We start from the raw sequence: 19797 nt of genomic DNA on the forward strand, positions 1-19797 counted from the left end.
TGCAAAGGCAAATAAAATAATGGGATGCATTAAAAGAGGCATATGAGGAAAACATATTTTTACCTCTATATAAGTCACTAGTGTGACCACACTTAGAATACTGTGTACAGTTCTGGTCTCCGGTGTATAAGAAAGACATAGCTGAACTGGAGCGGGTGCAGAGAAGAGCGACCAAGGTTATTAGGGAACTAGGGGGTCTGCAATACCAAGACAGGTTATTACACTTGGGGTTATTTAGTTTGGAGAATCTAAGGCTTAGGGGTGATCTTATTACAATGTATAAATATATCCGGGGACAGTACAAAGACCTTTCTTATGATCTTTTTACTCTTAGACCTGTGACGGGGACAAAGGGGCATCATCTACGTCTGGAGGAAAGAAGGTTTAAGCATACTCACAGACGCGGATTCTTTACTGTGTCGTAGCTGTTTTTTGTTCTGACCAAGCGTCAGATCTTTCCAGATCACCAGTGAGGCCAGATTGAGAGGTTTTGTCGCCCTTCTGATGACAAGCGCTTGGAGACAAAGGACCCAACACACACGGGTCGTGGTCAAATCACTTTATCTGACGTAATGAAATATAAGACATGTTTTTCTACCATTTACAGCAATATGTGACTCAATATGTGGAGCTCATTTGGCCCCCACCATCACCTCAGGGTCGTATCTTGTTTACAATATAGCCAGAACATGTTGTTGAGAATAAATATGATAACAAGTATAGTTTCCTTGAAGACAGAGACTACTAGTCTACATAAGAATAATTCTAGCAATAATAAGGCAAAAGGCAATTGAAGTCTTAAAGGCATTTAAAGGGATATAAAAGCAAACCATTAACTCTTCTATATCAATTTCCCCCTTTTGTAAATGGTATAACCTTTGCCACAGGGTCAGCTGATGTCCACATAGGAGCTACTGTCTCATGGGTCTAGTACCCATAAGGGGGCTTCCTACCTGCTTCGCCCATCCACCCTCAGTGTGGACACTCACTTTCCCCATCAGCAATGGCCACCTGGGGTCTACTACAGAAGGTTCAGCCTTAGATTCTTTTTTTATGCATACATTATTCAGTAGCTTAAGTAATACATATATTAGCGCTTTTACGGCTACATAAAGCAATAAGCAAACCAACAAAATTTGCATACAAGTCTATATAATGCCAAAAATCCATCCTACTAAGCCATTAAACCAATTTACTGGATTTAGGAAAGAGAATGTGTTACCCCACCAGGAGTCTCTCTTTGCGCTGTGTTGTTTTAACCATTGGTCTCTAAGTTCACCTATTCTGTCTATACTGGCCCCGATCTGGAGATTGCCAGCAGGGTCAATATAGTCACAACAGGTGGGACCAATTATTTGACACATTCCTCCTCCTTTTGCTGTCAGGTAATCTAGTACTATAGAATGCTGGTTAGTAACTGTCATTAATTGTCTCTGTATTGTATTAGTCTCATTTAGAACTTCAAGAATCTGGAAAATCTGATCGTCCAGGTAGTCGGTACCTTCCACTAATTTATCCCACAGTTGTGTTATGAAGGGGTATATTAGCATACTACTGAATATTTTGTTATCCCCATCTCTACTAGATGCGGCCTACCATTTGGCTGGGGCTTATTGTCTGCAGCCCTTCTATACAAAGTGTGAATTGGGACTGCTGCTGTGTCTATTTTACTATGAGGAACTATGAAAGTGGCTGGTGTCAGTTTAGCAAGAGTGCAGACCCCTCTTATGTCTGGGCTCACCCACCTGTAGGCACGATGTCCGCAAACCAAGAATACTCCTTCAGGGAGAACACAAACGTGACCAGGGGTCTGTATACATTGGTATAAACTCAAAAGTCCTGACCTACTGCAGGCTTATGGGCACACCAAGTATTATTCATTGGTTTTCCCCTTATACCAGATGTACATTTACCCCTTTCTTTCCTTATTATTTTACCCGTAGATGCTCTACAGCCTTCAATACCATCCTGGTACATCGTCTTATTAACCAGTGTTTGATCATGAGTGTAATTATTGTCCTCACCACAGGTGTCTGCTCCAGTGTGTTGAAGACTGAACCACCGTCCATCATTGGGAATAGGGTCTGAGTGAGGGATCTCAGTCCTCCTCCTGGCGACCATATTTCCGACATCTGAATCATATTCCCGCCACCACATTTGTACCTTTAGGCCGCGTTATATTAAACTGAAACCAGGGATTAGCGGCCCATTCGACTATAGCCAATGAGGCAGATATATCACGGGGCACACCTAGGTTGAGTCCAAGTCTCATTGTGTATGCAGTGTGGGGTTAATACCTCCCATGTCTCCAGAGGTAAGGCTAAGAACGGCATAGTCCTCACGGATACAGGGCTGTGTGTACAGATCCAACAGTCTTTCGGTTTCTGTCCTTCCATGTCCTTTATAAGAAGAGCATGATGCCGAATAAGTTTGTTGTCCCATCAGCATTTAAGAGTTTGTCCTGTGTCTCTGTAGAGTGCAGTAACCCTGTCACTGCCAGCAAGGTGATGAGGAGAACAGTCATTCTGCTGTTGACAGGACCTTCTTGCAGTGACTGGCGTGGATCCAGGTGGACTTTCCCTCAAGTTTTACTGAAGTGGATGTGGTCAGCTGGACTTGGAAGGGGCCGTCAAATCGTGGGTCCCGGATCCTTCTCACGTGTCTGCGTATAACCACCCAATCACCTGGATTCAGCTGATGCACATCTGCACTGGCATTAGGATCTGGAATGTATGAGAACACATGTTTATGCACCACATTAAGTCTTTCCTGCAAGGCCTGGACGTAGGCTGTCATAGCACCGTGTTGCATTTGTAGCACCTGTGGGAAGTACAGACCAGTCTTTGGTGCACTACCAAACAGGACTTCAAAGGGAGACAAGCCTGTGTTTCTATTTGGAGTGTGTCTGACTGAAAAGAGTGCAAGAGGCAAGCACTCCACCCAGCTCTTTCCTGTGTCTGCCATGGCCTTTTGAATTTTCAGTTTGTGTCCCATTTAGTCTTTCCACTTTCCCACTACCTTGTGGCCTATATGGTGTATGAAATGCTGTACACCCGGGGCCTGCATGACTTCCCTCATTATTTCTCCCGTGAAGTGTGCACCCCTATCTGTTTCTGTGGCTTCTGGGACACCATACCTGCAGATCAGTTCTTTCATCAGTTTGTCTGTAGTCATTTTAGCATTTGCACATTTTACCGGATATGCTTCCGGCCAACCAGAGAAGAGATCTACACATACTAGGATATTTGCATACACTCCTACCTTGGTAGCTGTATGTCGTCAATCTGCAGTCTCTGAAACGGGTAGAGAGGCCTAGATGTCGCTTTCTTAGGGACTTTTACTGTTCTACCTGGGTTGTGCTGTGCACAGATGAGGCATGATTGTACAAGTTTCGCTGCGTAACTGAAACCAGGAGCGATCCAGAACGCATCTACCATGGCACACATGTGACTTTTTGAGGTGTGATTGGGGCCATGTGCTGCTTGCGCCATGATTGGGAACAGGGACTTTGGTGGGCACATTTTATCCTTATTCTCCCATACTCCATTTGAGTTCAGCTCAGCTCCCAGTCTCCCCCGGTGTACCTTCTCTGTTTGGGCAGCCTTTTACTGGAGGGATTTCAGGACATCTAGACCCAATGTGGCTGGAATACGCTGACTCCCTGCCACCGTCCACTGCTCTCTCTAGGCCGCCTTGTGCTATTTTAGCAGCCTCGTTCGCCCTTCTATTGCCCTCTACCTCCACTGAGTCACCTTTGTGTGTGCTTTTACCTTGACAATGCCAACCTGGACTGGTAACATCAATGCCTCCATCAATTGTTTCACCAGCTCTGCATTTTTAATGGGCTTCGAATCTGTGAAAATATTAGCGACTTTACCTGCAGCGGCTCTACACGCCTCAGTGAGTGCCTTCAACTCTGCCTCCTGGGCCGACATGTGAGGAGAGAGTGGTTCCGCTCGGATTACCTCATGTGAGGATACTACTGCATACCCAGTGTAGAATCGTCCATCCTGGTGGTATCTGGGGCCATCTACAAAAAAGAAACTCAAAGTCTGCATTAGGAACAGGTTTTTCATGAACGTGTGCAAACCCAACTGTCTCCTGACTCATCAGTTCTATGCAGACATGTTCATGCGTCATGTCAAAGTATCCTTCCTCACTCACTAATACGGTCACCAATTCCCCCTTTTCTGAATCCACAGGCAGGAGGGTGGCTGGATTCAGAACGTTACATCTTTTGAGGGTGACATACTCAGGAATTAGTAGAGCACACTCAAGTCGGAGCTGTCTGGCCATAGACAGATGTTTTGGTTGAACTTGTAGGAGTATGGCATGGATGTCATGTGGGGAATAGATTGTCAAAAGAAACGTCAGTGTGATCTCACATGCCTTTCCTAGTAGTACGGCTGCTCCTACCGCACCGACACAATCAATTTTGTGTGAGGTCCCGGGTCACTAAACCTAGGAAGATGCATAGATGCTGATGTGACCTGGGTAGAGGGAGATCTTGAATTGCCTGTTTCCTGTCAGGTGTCTGGTACCTTCGGCAATATAATGTCCCAACAAATGTCACCTTTTGTTTGTAATACTGTAATTTGTCACGTGAGACCTTGCAACCCTTAGGGTCATCCACGTACTGTAATAGTACAATCAGCGGATGAGGTGATTGCCACTACTCAAGGATCCCTGCCATCGCTGCTGAATAGATGGCAGGGGGTTTCTTTCCCCCTTTTGTGGGTGGACTGTCCAACAATATTGTTCACCTCTATGAGTAAAGGAGAAAGATACTGACAGTCTGTGTGCAGGGGTACAGAGAAAAATGCACCTGCTAAATCAATGACTGTGAAACATTTTGACATTACTGGGATCTGTGACAATATTGTGTGTGTGTGTTAGGGACGATTGAGGTCACACTCACTGTATCATCATTAATAGCCCTTAAGTCATGAACCTTTCTGTAAGTGTCAGCAAACCCTTGAGTTCCTTTTTTTTTTTTTCTCTTTTTTCCTAATGGGATACAAAGTGGTGTCACAGGGGGAAGATCTTTGCAGTCCAAAGGGGGGGTTTCTTTGCACCAGAACCCCTGCCTTAACATACTCTCTAATATCTCTGCTCGGGGCAATTGATTTGGCTATTGATATTGCTAGGCTCAAGGGGTATTGCTTTAAACAAGGGGGAGTGGTTTCCTTCTTTCATTTTAATCATGACAGGGGGAATGGGCAACTGACCCACATCCGTTTTTCCCCTTGCCCAAACAGTGTCTGGCACCTGTCCCATTTCCTCATCCTCAGGCATTTTGGTGTCAGGTGTTAGTTTCACCGCTTTTGTCATATACACCATTGCCGCAATCTTACACAAATGTTTATCTGAGAGGGGACTTGTGACTGTAATACCCTCAGGAGAGTACTGTATGGTGGCCTGGATCGCACTCAGCACATCTGCTCCCAGTAAATTCATAGGGGTATTGTCACTAACAATAAGTTTTGTAAGTACCACAATTCCAGCACCTCACTGTTTCTAGGTCCCTTGGTACCTTACTACGTCTCCACTGTTTTCCTTGTGCTCCAGCATACATGACAGGTCGTCTTATTGTCCTTGTTTGCTCAATTTCTTTAGCTACCTTAAGGAGGTCTTTCGGATCTACATGTCTCCATTCAGGTCTGGCTGTCTGTACTGCGTCTCGCAAGTCTTTGTTCATACCGTAAATGAATGTATTCACCAGTATTCTAACATCAAGTGGGTTTATGCAAATGTACCCCATGTCTGCCCATTTCAGCTGTAACCGTCCAAAGTACATCTCTACACACTCTCTCCTCTTTGCTGTGTCACGTTAATCAGGAGTACAGACTGCTCTGATTGTTCCACTGTAGCCCATTGTCTTAGTGACTCACAGTATGTCTCCCCAGACAGTGCAGATTTATCATCCATGCCCCAAGCCTGATTCTTTGTCACATCTGTGTGTGTCTTAATTATATGTCCTAGTGCGTCACCTGCCTTTAAACTCACCAACCTCTCTAGGTCTGCCCAGGTACACTTATATGTCTGCTGTATTTCCTGTATGTGTCTGTAAAATGGGAATGGTTGGTCTTCAGGGTCAGGCAACTGTTTCAACAAAGCTAGCTGGTCAGAGGGGCTCCAGGGATAATACACCTGCATCTTTCTTATTCTAGTCGCACTGATGGGGTTGGTCGTCTGATGTCTACTGTCAGCTTACTCCTCAAAGGTCAATGTCCCCACTACCCACTCTATTATGTCAGCTTCTTATGTCACTACATATGATCTTGTCTGGACAGGATTTAGCGCAACTCGCTTAGGTCAGTAGCACAGGTCACACAAGTAGCTATTCAGTCTGGGTTTGTCTGAGTCTGATCACAGTGTTTACAAGTCCATCTGTTTTGTCTGAGTCTCTGGTTACTTTTTGTCAATCAAAACATTCATAATACACCTTCCACACTGCTGCACATTCATTCTCAAGCATCATTTATTCACTTGCTATTTTCTTCCCTTGTCTGTGCCTTTTTGTACATCCAAACATTCACACTCTGGTATTTTTGCCTTTTTTTTTTTTTAAATTGGTCCAACCTGTATTACTGCTTCCTTTCTTCTCTGTCTTTTTGAATTTGCATAGCTCTCTTGGATCTCATTGGGGGCACCGACGGTACACAGAAAAAGTTGCCATGGCTTCAACCTTTTTCTGCCGACAGCTCACTTTTCTTCTGAAATGCCCTCCCAGTGTGCCTGGACTTCTGTCTTACAGGCCACACTTAGCAAGTCAGAGAGAGCCTGCCAAGGTGTAGCGGGAAGGCTCCTTGCCTCTCACCCGGTAGACCTACAGGATGTAGCGGGAAGGCTCTCTGCCTCTCACCCGCTAGATCAGCTGGCTAGAATAGGATCAGGCCTGCATCCTTCCAGCCCAGCTCCATGGATTGTTGTGGGAAGGCTATTTCAACCTTAGACAGCTCACCTTTCTTCTGAAATGCCCTCCCAGTGTGCCTGGACCTCTGTCTTACAGGCCACACTTAGCAAGTCAGAGTGAGCCTGCCAAGGTATATCCAGAGGGCTCCTCACCCTCGCCTCTCACCCACAACAATAAAACCTGCTGACTAAAGTAAGAAGTCCCAGGTGTGATAGGACTCTGACCTACTTTATCAGCCGTACAGTCGGCTACCTCCTCTGTTGATACACAATTTGCTATACAAATCAATCACACAACTAGAAGCAGGTTCAAACACATTAATGACCAAACAATCACTTACAATGACCATCAATCACTTGCAATTTCCTTCTAAATTAGGCACCATATTTTACTTTTAACTTCCAACTTCAATTAAGTACTGTTGCTTTAAAATGCACAAATCTTTCAGCGCGTACCTTATGGATAGAATTACAGAGAATTTTGAGCACAGCTCACACTCAGCAGAGATAAGAGCGAAGGGAGAAGAAAAACTGCGCAGCGGTATCATTACCCCCTCCCATCAGAGCGTCCTTCACAGAGTTCCGTAGTTCTTTAGACTTATCAAAATCAATTTCTACAAAGAAAACTCAAAATCACGGGATTTCACTGTAAGAGCAGATAACTGTATAATGGGATTAACCATGCCTTGCCCTTTTTCTGGCCAAATGCATTCAGGAAACTTTGCAATGTAATGCCACATATAACACGAGCTATATCATTACTCAATTCATTCAGTCTCAGATGTAGATTTGAAATATCTATAACGCATCTGTCCGGGATTCCACCACAACTAGAAAGGTAACAAATCTCTTGACACAAAAATGATGTGTGATGATTCATTTATACGTGCTCATTCACGGATTTTTTTTTTTTTTTTTTTTTCAATTACTCATCTCTCATCTTATTCAGAGGTTCTCATAGACATATATACAAGGATTCACACAGCCTGACTATCTTGCACTTTGGATTTGATTGACGCTTTAACCTACAGCAGTGTCCACTGACACTCCGAGAACACCAAAGCCAACTTCTTAAACAACAAGAAACATTGAAAACCAGAGCAACCAAAAACCACAGTCCTATACAAAATACAGCCTCATATGATTTACTGCCAATCCAAAACAACAACCACTGCACAGAGTCTATCCCAGACTTTGTGCTACACAGTACACCAGTACACAACCAGTTAGTATATTAGTATATTGCCAGAACAGTTTAACAGATAATACAGATGACAATTATTATCTTATTACTCTATTATTCAACTCTCATACAGACATACTCACCCCTCACTGGTGATGTGGGTTCTTTTGAACCGTGCTGTTACAGTCTTACCCAGAGGTATGTGGACATCCTTAGAGAGGTTGCAGATGCAGAATCAATGTAAGAATAAATGTTCTCACCTGCTGCAGCCTGGATTCTGCATTTTCAACCTCCCAGGAAGCTCCCACATACGGATTCCGAATAGACTGGTTTCCACGGTCCCTGTTCGGGCGCCAAACTGTCGTAGCTGTTTTTTGTTCTGACCAAGCGTCAGATCTTTCCAGATCACCAGTGAGGCCAGATTGAGAGGTTTTGTCGCCCTTCTGATGACAAGCGCTTGGAGACAAAGGACCCAACACACACGGGTCGTGGTCAAATCACTTTATCTGACGTAATGAAATATAAGACATGTTTTTATACCATTTACAGCAATATGTGACTCAATATGTGGAGCTCATTTGGCCCCCACCATCACCTCAGGGTCGTATCTTGTTTACAATATAGCCAGAACATGTTGTTGAGAATAAATATGATAACAAGTATAGTTTCCTTGAAGACAGACTACTAGTCTACATAAGAATAATTCTAGCAATAATAAGGCAAAAGGCAATTGAAGTCTTAAAGGCATTTAAAGGGATATAAAAGCAAACCATTAACTCTTCTATATCAACTGTAAGAGCGGTGAGACTATGGAACTCTCTGCCATATGATGTTGTAATGAGTGATTCCCTACTAAAATTTAAGAAGGGACTGGATGCCTTTCTTGGAAAGTATAATATTACAGGGTATATACACTAGTTTCCTTAATATTGCGTTGATCCAGGGAGTGTCTGATTGCCGTATGTGGAGTCGGGAAGGAATTTTTTTCCCCAATGTGAAGCTTACTGTTGCCACATGGGTTTTTTTTGCCTTCCTCTGGATCAACATGTTAGGACAAGTTAGGATAGGATATGGGTTGAACTAGATGGACAAAGTCTCCCTTCAACCTTAATAACTATGTTACTATGTTACATTGATTGTCCTGCCCTCTGTATGTATATATATTCTGAGACCGATGAGTAAAATGTTGTCATACTGGAAATACATGGAGTTGCAGTGTCTTTTATACTGTATGTTCCCATGTTACAAAGCCTTTCGAGCCAGCACCCTTCATTCAGAAGCGAGGAAAAGCAGAGTGGACCTCCTGAAACATGGGGTGGTAATGTAAGAGGTATTACAGCCCAGAAGACCCCGTTACACTGGTGGCAGACAGCGGAATATGATACCACGTCTATAGGAGTAAAGGACTGAATGGAAAACAACTACCAGTAGTTAAAGAGGAATACATTAAAAGACCTGGTGGAAGCTCGAGGATTAATCGCCAGCAACAAAACAAAAGTGGATTTGATAGCAGCCATCATGGAACACGACAGTGCAGTGCCCCCCAATGTGAACGTGGAAGAGACTGAATTCCAGAGGGAGATAAAGAGCAGACTGGTGTTCTATGGCCCAAATCCTGCAGTAGAGATCGTATGAGAGGTGATGGCTGATGTGCATACTGATCTGAAGGAAAAGATGGCAGAGTGGACCAGGATAGAGCTAGCCAAGATGGAAATGGCAGAGAGGAGAGTCAGCTAGCAGGAGGAACTCTGGCCTCCGCCCAGGTACCGTCAGCATTAAGCCACAAAAAAATCCAGTATAATGCCTTCCGACAGTTGGGGGAAGCAGAGGAAGACATTGATGGCTTTCTGCAGGACTTTGAACGGCAGTGTGCCCTTCATCAAGTGAAGCCAGAGGATTGAATTCAGGTTCTGGCCAGCAAGCTGACAGGCCGGGCAGCAGACGCCTATCGCACGATACCTGATGAGAACCGTATGGACTATGTTGAGAAGGCTGAACTTTTAAATTCCTATTTTGCATCTGTTTTCTCTCAGAAAGGAAATGTAACATCAACTGTTATTCACTGTCCTATTAAGGGAATAGAAGAATCCAGGATATCTATAAACAGAAAGATAGTGAGGAAACACTTAGCTAGCCTAAATGAATTCAAGTCTCCAGGTCCAGATGAATTACACCCCAGAGTACTGAAGGAGATAGCAGAAGAAATTTTTGAACCCCTCTCTATAATCTTTGAAAATTCTTGGAGAACAGGAGAAGTGCCAGAAGACTGGAGAAGAGCAAATGTTGTTCCTATCTTCAAAAAGGGGAAGAAGGTGGACCCAGGTAACTATAGGCCGGTGAGTCTGACTTCTATACCAGGAAAGATCTTTGAACAAATTATTAAACAACATGTATGTCAATACCTGGATAAGAATGAAGTGATTAAACAGAGTCAGCATGGGTTTGTAACTAATAAGTCATGTCAGACTAACTTAATTTCCTTCTATGACGGTATCACTGATTGGGTGGATCAAGGAAATGCTGTAGATATAGTATATCTTGACTTCAGCAAAGCATTTGACAAAGTCTCTCATACAATCCTTATTGAAAAAATGATTAAGTATGGAATGGACAAGGCAACTGTTAGGTGGATTCATAACTGGCTTAGTGATCGGACCCAAAGAGTGGTCGTAAATGGCTGCACATCCAGTTGGAAGAATGTCTCAAGTGGGGTACCACAGGGCTCTGTCCTGGGCCCTGTATTGTTCAACATCTTTATCAACGATTTAGATGAAGGAATTGAGGGTAAACTGATTAAATTTGCTGATGACACAAAGCTAGGAGGGATAGCTAATACTAGAGAAGAGAGAGAGAGGATTCAAAAAGATTTAAATAAACTGGAGAAGTGGGCAGCAACTAACAGAATGGTTTTTAACAGGGAGAAATGCAAAGTACTACATCTGGGCAATAAAAATGGAAAAAACATATATAGAATGGGAGGAATAGGGCTAAGTGACAGCACATGTGAAAAAGACTTGGGTATACTAATAGATCACAGACTGAATATGAGTCAACAGTGTGATGCAGCAGCAAAAAAGGCAAATGCAATTCTAGGATGTATTAACAGAAGCATACAGTCTAGATCACGTGAAGTCATTATTTCCCTCTACTCCTCTTTGGTCAGACCTCATCTGGAATATTGTGTCCAGTTTTGGGCACCACATTTTAAAAAAGACATCAACAAACTGGAGCAAGTTCAGAAAAGAGCGACCAGAATGGTGACCGGTCTGCAAACCCTGTCTTATGAGGAAAGGTTGCAGGATTTGGGAATGTTTAGTTTGCAAAAGAGAAGACTGAGAGGAGACTTAATAGCTGTCTACAAATATCTAAAGGGCTGTCACATTGTAGAAGGATCAACTTTATTCTCATTTGCACAAGGAAAGACTAGAAGCAATGGGATGAAACTGAATGGGAGGAGACACAGATTAGATATTAGAAAAAACTTTTTGACAGTTAGAGTGATCAATGAGTGGAACAGGCTGCCACGAGAAGTGGTGAGTTCTCCTTCAATGGAAGTCTTCAAACAGAGGCTGGACAGACATCTGACTGGGATGATTTAGCGAATCCTGCTTTGAGCAGGGGGTTGGACCAGATGGCCCAGGAGGTCCCTTCCAACTCTACGATTCTATGATTCTATGAGCGGGTCAAAGAAGTGATCTTGGCCCGGTATGCGCTGACACCAGAGGCATACCGCCAAAAGTTCTGCGGACTTATAAAACAGGTAACAGATACCCACGCTGAATGGGCCTGTAAACTACGGCGGTCACTGCTACAGTGGGTACAAGGGAGCCAAGCAACCACTAAGGAGGACGTCCTCCAGCTCTTCTTGTTAGAGCGATTCTTTACTGGACTAAACCCCGAGACACAAGAATGGTTTCGGGACAGACGGCCAATGACTCTTGAGGAGGCCGCTCGTCTGGCCGATGAACATCATGATGCCAGGAGGTCTCAGTTGTCAGGATCAAAGACTGCCACTTGGGGCCCTCCCATGGGTCTGGAGGCCCCTAAACCACAGAAGATTGTCGGGGGACCAGCTAAAACCCCGGCTTACCAGAGTCCCCCTGGGGTGCGATGCCACACCTGCCATCAGCTGGGCCACCTGCGAAGACAATGTCCCAACCGGACTCAGCGTACCCAGTGGCCAAAGGCGGGAATGGCTACCGTCAACCAGGCCGCTGTACACTACTACCAGGGCGAAGCTGACCCGGCATTGGGGGCTATGACTAATCCGGGGATGAAAGAGATGGAGGAAGTGCTGCATGAAGTAGACCCCGTTTAGGCAGCCCGGGCAGATAATCAACAACAGCATTGACAGGCGGTGTGGGTTAATGGGAAATGTATGCAGGGACTAAGATTCCGGAGCAACTTTGACCCTTGTGAAGCCTCATCTCGTCCGTGAACAAGAGAAGACAGACCGTACAGTGGCCGTCCGTGTAGCAGGGGGAGCCATACATACACTACCCACTGCCAGGATTCACCTAAACTGGGGAGTCGGGGTTGGCCTTGTTGAGGTCGGCCTGATGGAGGATTTGCCTGCAGACATCTTGCTGGGAAATGACTTGGGGCCCATGTTGTCTGCATTCTCGGTCGCCCCACTGGCTGAGACCTATCCTGTGACCACCCGGAGACAAGCTCGAGCTGCGGAGGCGGAATCACACTCAGAGGAGGCCCAGGTAAGACACCCCAGCCCTACACGTATCCCCATAGCCAGACACATTTCTTGGGCCACCCCAGCTGAGTTTAAAAGGGAGGTACTTGAAGATCCCTCATTACAGGGGTATCGTGGGAAGGCACAGGAGGGGAAAGGAGTACTGGAAGGGGAACAGTTTGTATGGCATCAGGGACTCCTCTACCGGGTTACAGAGCAGTGCCACACATGCACGAGCCCCACTACAAAACGACAGCTGGTAGTTCCCAAGAAGTATAGGCAGGAGGTACTGCGAATCTCTCATGACATACCCTTGGCTGGGCACCTCGGCGTCTTTCGCACCAGGCATCGTCTGACACAAAACTTCTTTTGGCCGGGGGTAACCTATGATGTTCGTCAGTACTGCCAGACCTGTGACAGTTGCCAGCGCATTGGCAAGAGGGGAGATCACTGCAAGGCCAAACTACACCCCCTCCCCCCGCCATTTAGCCAAGTAGCGGTCGATCTGATAGGGCCGTTAGCCAAACCCAGTCCGTCAGGGAAAAAGTATACATTGACAGTGGTAGATTATGCCACACCGTATCATAGGCGGTTGCATTACTTAACATACTGGCAGAGACCGTGGCGGCTGCAGTGCTCCAGGTTTTCTCACAGGTTGGATTTCCCAGGGAGGTCATTTCGGACCAGGGTACCCAGTTTACAGCAGAGGTGACCAACTGTGGAAGCTGTGCGGCATAAAGTTCATTAGAAGCGCCCTGTACCACCCGCAAACCAATGGGTTGTGTGAACGTTTTAATGTAACATTAAAACAACTCATTGGGACTTTTACCAGGACCTACAGGGACTGGGAGAAATTCTTGCCACACCTCCTGTTTGCCTATCGGGAGGTGCCCCAAGAATCCACGGGGTTCTCCCTGTTCGAACTGTTATACGGGAGGCGGGTAAGGGGACCCCTAGACTTAGTGCGAGAACACTGGGAAGGGGAGGGAACCATAGAAGGGATCCCTATTGTGCCCTATGTGCTGGAATTCCGGGACCACCTACAGGAGCTGACTCAGGCTGTACGTGGGAGCATGCAGGCGGCCCAACGGCGATAGCACGTATGGTACGATCGGAGGGCCAGAAAACGCACCTTTGAGATAGGACAGAAGGTCCTGGTGTTAGAACCAACTAGGCAGAACAAGTTCAAAGCTGCATAGCAGGGGCCCTACCAGGTAGTGGGTAAAATAGCCGACACCACCTACAATGTCGCCCCAGGGTTATCCGCATGTTCCACGTGAATATGCTGAAGCCCTACCGGGAGCGCCCTGAAGAGGTAGTGGCCATCTGTGCACCCAAAGCAGAGGATTTAGCAGGACTCCCATTGCCTGATGTCTTGGGGGAGAGGACTCAGTCTAAAACATGGGACCAGGTACATTTGGGAGAAAACCTATGGCCCCGGGAGAGACAGCAGGCGGAGGCGTTGTTGAGGCAGCGACAGAGGATGTTTTCAGAGAGACCGGGGTACACCCGCCTGGCACAACACAAGGTTGAGACCCAGGATCAGACACCCCTGAGACAATCCCCTTCCTCGTCCCTGAGTCTGTACGAGAAGGGATGTGACAAGAGATAAAAGAGATGTTACGTTTAGGGGTCATTGAAGAGTCAGTCCCTGGGCATCCCCCGTAGTGTTAGTGCCCAAGAAGGATGGGACTACCCGGTTTTGTGTAGACTATCGCAAGCTAAATGAGAAACCTGTGACGGATGCGTATCCCATGCCGTGTGTGGATGAGTTGTTAGACTGGCTGGCGGGAGCAAAGTATTTGACCATCGTCGATCTATGCAAAGGCTATTGGCAGATCCCCCTAAGTCCTGACGGTATTCCCAAGTCTGCATTTGTCACCCCGTTCAGCTTATTCCAGTTTCAATTTATGCCATTCGGGATGAAGAACGCCCCTGCAACCTTCCAGAGGCTGGCTGACCGACTTCTGGATGGTCTCCAGGACTATGCTTGTGCCTATTTGGATGACATCGCCATCTACAGCGTGACATGGGATGAGCATCTAAATCACCTAGAGACCGTATTTGACAGGATCCACAAGGCCGGGATCACCTTGAACCCCAACAAGTGTCATATGGGCAAAGCAGAGGTTCAGTATTTAGGACATTGGGTGGGAAGTGGGAAACAGCGACCAGAACCAGCCAAGATTGAGGCCATAGCCAAATGGCCCGCCCCACGCACTAAAACCCAGGTCATGGTGTTTCTAGGGACAGCAGGGTATTATAGGAAATTTGTCCCCAATTACAGCAGCGTAGCCAAGCCCCTCATTGATCTCACCCATAATAACCTCCCCCGCCAGGTAACCTGGACCCCTGAGTGTGAGGAAGACTTCCGCCAGCTAAAGGACGCCCTCACAAATACCCCGGTATTGGCCGCACCCGATCCAACTAAATGTTTCCTGGTTCACACCGACGATTCTATGTTTGGATTGGGGGCAGTGCTGAGCCAAGTCGGGCCGGATGGTTAAGACCACCCGGTAGCTTACCTGAGTCGGAAACTATTGCCCCGCGAAGTAAGCTATGCGGCCATCGAGAAGGAGTGCCTGGCAGTAGTATGGGCACTCAAGAAGTTACAAGCATATTTGTATGGATGACCATTTTCCCTCCTAACGGACCATAATCCCTTAGTGTGGCTTAATCGGGTCTCTGGAGACAACACCAGATTACTGCGGTGGAGTTTAGCCCTACAACCTCTAGACTTTACCATCCACCACAGACCCGGCAAACAAAATGGTAATGCCGATGGACTAAGTCGACAAAAGGAACTTGTACCAACCCCATAGACTTCGGTCATCCCAAAGCTGATCCGTTAAGGATCAGACTGTGTATGCCGATCGCGTCGCTGAAAAGGGGGAGCCGTGTTACAGAAGCCCCCCCAGCACACCGAATAGGAGATGTATGTTCTTAATGCAGCAACCGACCGGCTGCGACCCCCTCAGAGGTAAACAATATATCCCACTTCTGATCTCCCCCCACCTTTGTAAATCCCACGGCTATTGTAATGTATGTCTGGCGTCTTAATTGGAGCCTGTTATCTACTGGCACGACACACATTGATTGTCCTGCCCTCTGTATGTATATATATTCTGAGACCAAAGAGTAAAATGTTGTCATACTGGAAATACATGGAGTAGCAGTGTCTTTTATATGTTCCCATGTTACAAAGCCTTTCGAGCCAGCACCCTTCATTCAGAAGCAAGGAAAAGCAGAGTGGACCTGCTGAAACACGGGGTGGTAATGTAAGAGGTATTACAGCCCAGAAGACCCCGTTACAACTGGGCTTTGTTCCCTCAGGCCCTGTGAACACATAGGCCAGGACAATGTCCAGCCCAGAGGCTCTGTCTTGAGCCATACACAGCTCACTCTGTAATGTCCAGTCAGGACACATGGAAGTCTGTGCACACTGCCAAACTCCCAAAAACACTCTCTCACTTGTGCTAAACACCTCAATTACATAGCCCTGTAACCACACCCATAGGTGAGGTATGGATCACATGGGCTGGTCACATGGTCATGACCTCACTACAGGTCCTGACACCTGCAGGTCCTGAAGGTAAACAGGGGTACAGTCAACACCCTCACCCAGAGGTGAGGCAATATGGGTAGCCAGACCCTCCAATCTCTCATAGCTACCCGCAACGCGGACCCAGTGCACTAAATGACATCTTTAGTGCTCATGTACACTAGAGACAAAATACTCCGGGTTGCATCACAGGGAGCATTCATCCCTGTGACATATATCTCCCATTAACCACGTGACCACCAGTCACACCACACCATCCAGTACGTGTGTTCAAAGGTTTATTGGGGTGTGTGTAACTTTGGTGCACGGCTGGCCTTATATTCAATATAAGCAAACAGTAGGGGAGTACCAAATGAATAATGTGAACTTGGTTTTCCTGTGGCCATCCAGTATGTGGGTTCAAAGGCTTATTGGGGTGCATGTGAATTTGGTGCAAGGCAGGTCGTGCATTCAATGCATAGGCTAACAGTATGGCAGTACCAAATGAAAAATAATGGGAACTTTGGTTTCATGTGGCCATCCAGGACGTCTATTCCAAGGGTTATTGGGGTGTGTAAATTTGGGGCAAGGCAGCCCTTGCATTCAGTACATAGCAAACATGGGAGACACACTTTTTCTTATAATGGGAACATTTTTTCTGAAGGCCCTCCTGTACGTCTCGTGAAAGGGGTATTGGGGTGCGTCCTAATTTTTGTCAGCCCACCCATTTAATGCATAGGCAATAACAGTATAGGAGACCAACTGTTTAATAATGGCCCTTTAAGAATAGTAATGCCAACTGATGAACTTATAAAAATAGGCTTTGTGACTTTAAGAGACACTCCTTCATAAATGAAAGCAGATGTGTCTGATGATGTGTCACACACCACATGGCCAACTAATGTTGTTAAATGCTACAATGACATTTCCCAGTAAATGCTTTTGTATTGGTTGAAGGCAATGGTACAGTTGAAAAACGCATCAAAAACGCTACGCGTGAACATAGCCATAGTGGTGGAGGAGCATTTTTTTGGGTGTTTTATTTTGCCTTACATACAAATTATTACCCTGGAAGGGATGCCCTTTAACATAGTTCCCTGTAAAATCCATTTTGGTTTTGTTTTTTTACGTTTTACTGTGCACCTGTAAAAGTGGCGTCACACTCTGACAACATTGGTCACAGCATTGACCTAGGAGTCAGAAATCCTTCCAGGGGCCTTCTCCATGATGTTCCCATGTTGTTTGTGCACTGTTCCCATACATTTCCGGAGTTTTGATACCCTAGGAAGACTTCCGGGGGGGGGTGTTGCAGCAAGAATGCTCGGATTTCCCGTAGACTAACATTGAGCTCGTTGCTCGGGTCGAGCACCCAAACATTTTAGTGCTCACTCATCACTAGTGGATATAGTAGCCAGGTTTAACAGATGGGGGGGCCTCGATTTTCTGAATTATAGAAAATACTATATGGCGGCAGTCCATGCCAGAATACTCAATTACTTTCACCATCAACATGGGAAGCTTTGAGTTCATATAGCACAAACTATACAGTATGTCCAAGGGCATTAACTACACTTCCCTGGAACCCACATTCCTCAGTCCTTAAGCCCTATCAACAATCCTACAGCACATACTGTACAATCCTATCCCTACGACAAGACAATAAGAAGATCTCTCTAATTGACCCACAGGGCTCATTATACCAATCTCAGACAATCCCACTTTTTAACCAGGGATATCTTCCAATCGATTTCTAGGTAGAATTAAAGATCACCCTCTTCACTTTGCTCTTGTACTATCTAACGCATCTTTAATGCCACTAAAATAGATATTTCGGGACTGCTCTATCCCTCCAAGATCAGACTATGACTGAAGACAATTACAACATTTCTATTCCCATGTTAAAAAAAGATGGCACAATAGGGATAGTACAAATTTTGAAAAACTGTATCTGTCGTCGTCTCCACTTCAACTCATTGCTCTATAAACACCTAATAGCCCATACTGCAACTGTCAGATCACCCTATTGCGATGCATGGGAAAGAGAACTGGGCAATTTTTTGAAGATTCACAATGGGCTAAAAGTTTTCAATTTGCTCACAAAATGTCAATTGCAAACAAAGCTCAAGAGTAGAGTTGAGCGAAACGGGTCGGTCAAATTCATAAGTCGCCGACTTTCGCTAAAGTCGGGTTTCATGAAACAAAACCCGACCATAGCGTGAGGTCGGCCACGAGGTCAGCGACCAGAGTGCCAAAGTCACGTTTCAAATGATGCTTTCAGTGCCCTTTTTCAGCCAATGATGGAGGACGCACACTGTGGGAAACGTGATGACATGGGCATCGGTCACCACCATCTTTGAGAAGGGCATGCAAGTGATTGGCTTGCTTTGTGTGGTGTCACAGGGGCTATAAAAGGGCTTGCACGCCGACTGCCATCTTACTTCTGCTGATATTAGCATTAGGGAGAGGTTGCAGCTGCTGATTCTGAATAATGGAGAGCGTTTGGCAGGGAAGAAGAACCAAAAAACTTCTTCTGCTGTTAGCGATTTCCACTGTACAACACAACAGTTTATGTGCAGTGACAGGGGAGGCTATATTTTTGTGCATCAGCTCTGTTGGTTATTAGGCTGCCTTATAAGGCTCCCTGATAGCTGCATTGCTGTTTGCACACTGCTGTGCAAACTGCTTTTTTAAAAGCAAAAATACTTTTCTTCCTCTTTTCTGCACAGTTACCAAACGTTCATTTTGCCGCACTTTTGTGTGCAGCAATCCTGCTTATTAGGCTGCCTGCTGCCATACTTGGACTGAGAGAATCATTGTCAGCCTCCTAAAATCTCTAGGGAGCTTCCAATTCTCCCCAATACTATATACACCTTGTACTTTGTCATACACCAGCCAATTTCAGCATGTTAAATTGAGGTGTAATCTATAGTGGGCCTGAGATAATAGTTCAGCCTCCTAAAATCTCTAGGGAGCTTCCAATTCTCCCCAATACTATATACACACCTTGTACTTTGTCATACACCAGCCAATTTCAGCCTGTTAAATTGAGGTGTAATCTATAGTTGGCCTGAGATAATAGTTCAGCCTCCTAAAATCTCTAGGGAGATTCAAATTCTCCCCAATACTATATACACCTTGTACCTTGTTTTACAGTACCATATAGCTGGTGGTATTTTGGGTACATTTTTCCAAAAATGAGGAACTATGGTGGAAGAGGCCGTGGAAGTGGGCGGGGGTTGCCAGCTGGTCCTGATGGTGGTGGGGGTGGTGGTGCATCTGCCGGTAGTGGCAAAAGCACAATAGCACCTAAGACAGGAGGTGATGAGCCTGCATCATCGTCTGGCTCCACAAGGCCTCGAAGGCTCCATTTTCTGGGAGTAGGTAAACCGCTTTTAAAGCCGGAGCTTCAGGAATAAGTTTTGGCTTACATTGCTGACACAGCCTCCAGCTCTATCGCCTCCTCTTCTGAAG

The 19797-nt window shown here is 45.8% G+C and overlaps 1 protein-coding gene across 1 annotated transcript in view; it reads right to left on the reverse strand.

Moving 5' to 3' along the window:
* Positions 1 to 544: 544 nt before the first annotated feature.
* The window catches only part of LOC141098469 (hippocampus abundant transcript 1 protein-like), a 268780-nt gene continuing 249527 nt past the window's right edge, over positions 545 to 19797 (reverse strand). The window contains exon 12 of the mRNA XM_073586300.1: positions 545 to 2723. Within this exon, the coding sequence (XP_073442401.1) occupies positions 2691 to 2723 (33 nt within the window). The 3' untranslated portion in view covers positions 545 to 2690. The remainder of the gene's footprint in view (positions 2724 to 19797) is intronic.

Source organism: Dendrobates tinctorius, unplaced genomic scaffold (assembly GCF_039654945.1).
Source record: "Dendrobates tinctorius isolate UK_male_01 unplaced genomic scaffold, ASM3965494v1 ptg000092l, whole genome shotgun sequence".
Lineage (NCBI taxonomy): Eukaryota > Metazoa > Chordata > Amphibia > Anura > Dendrobatidae > Dendrobates > Dendrobates tinctorius.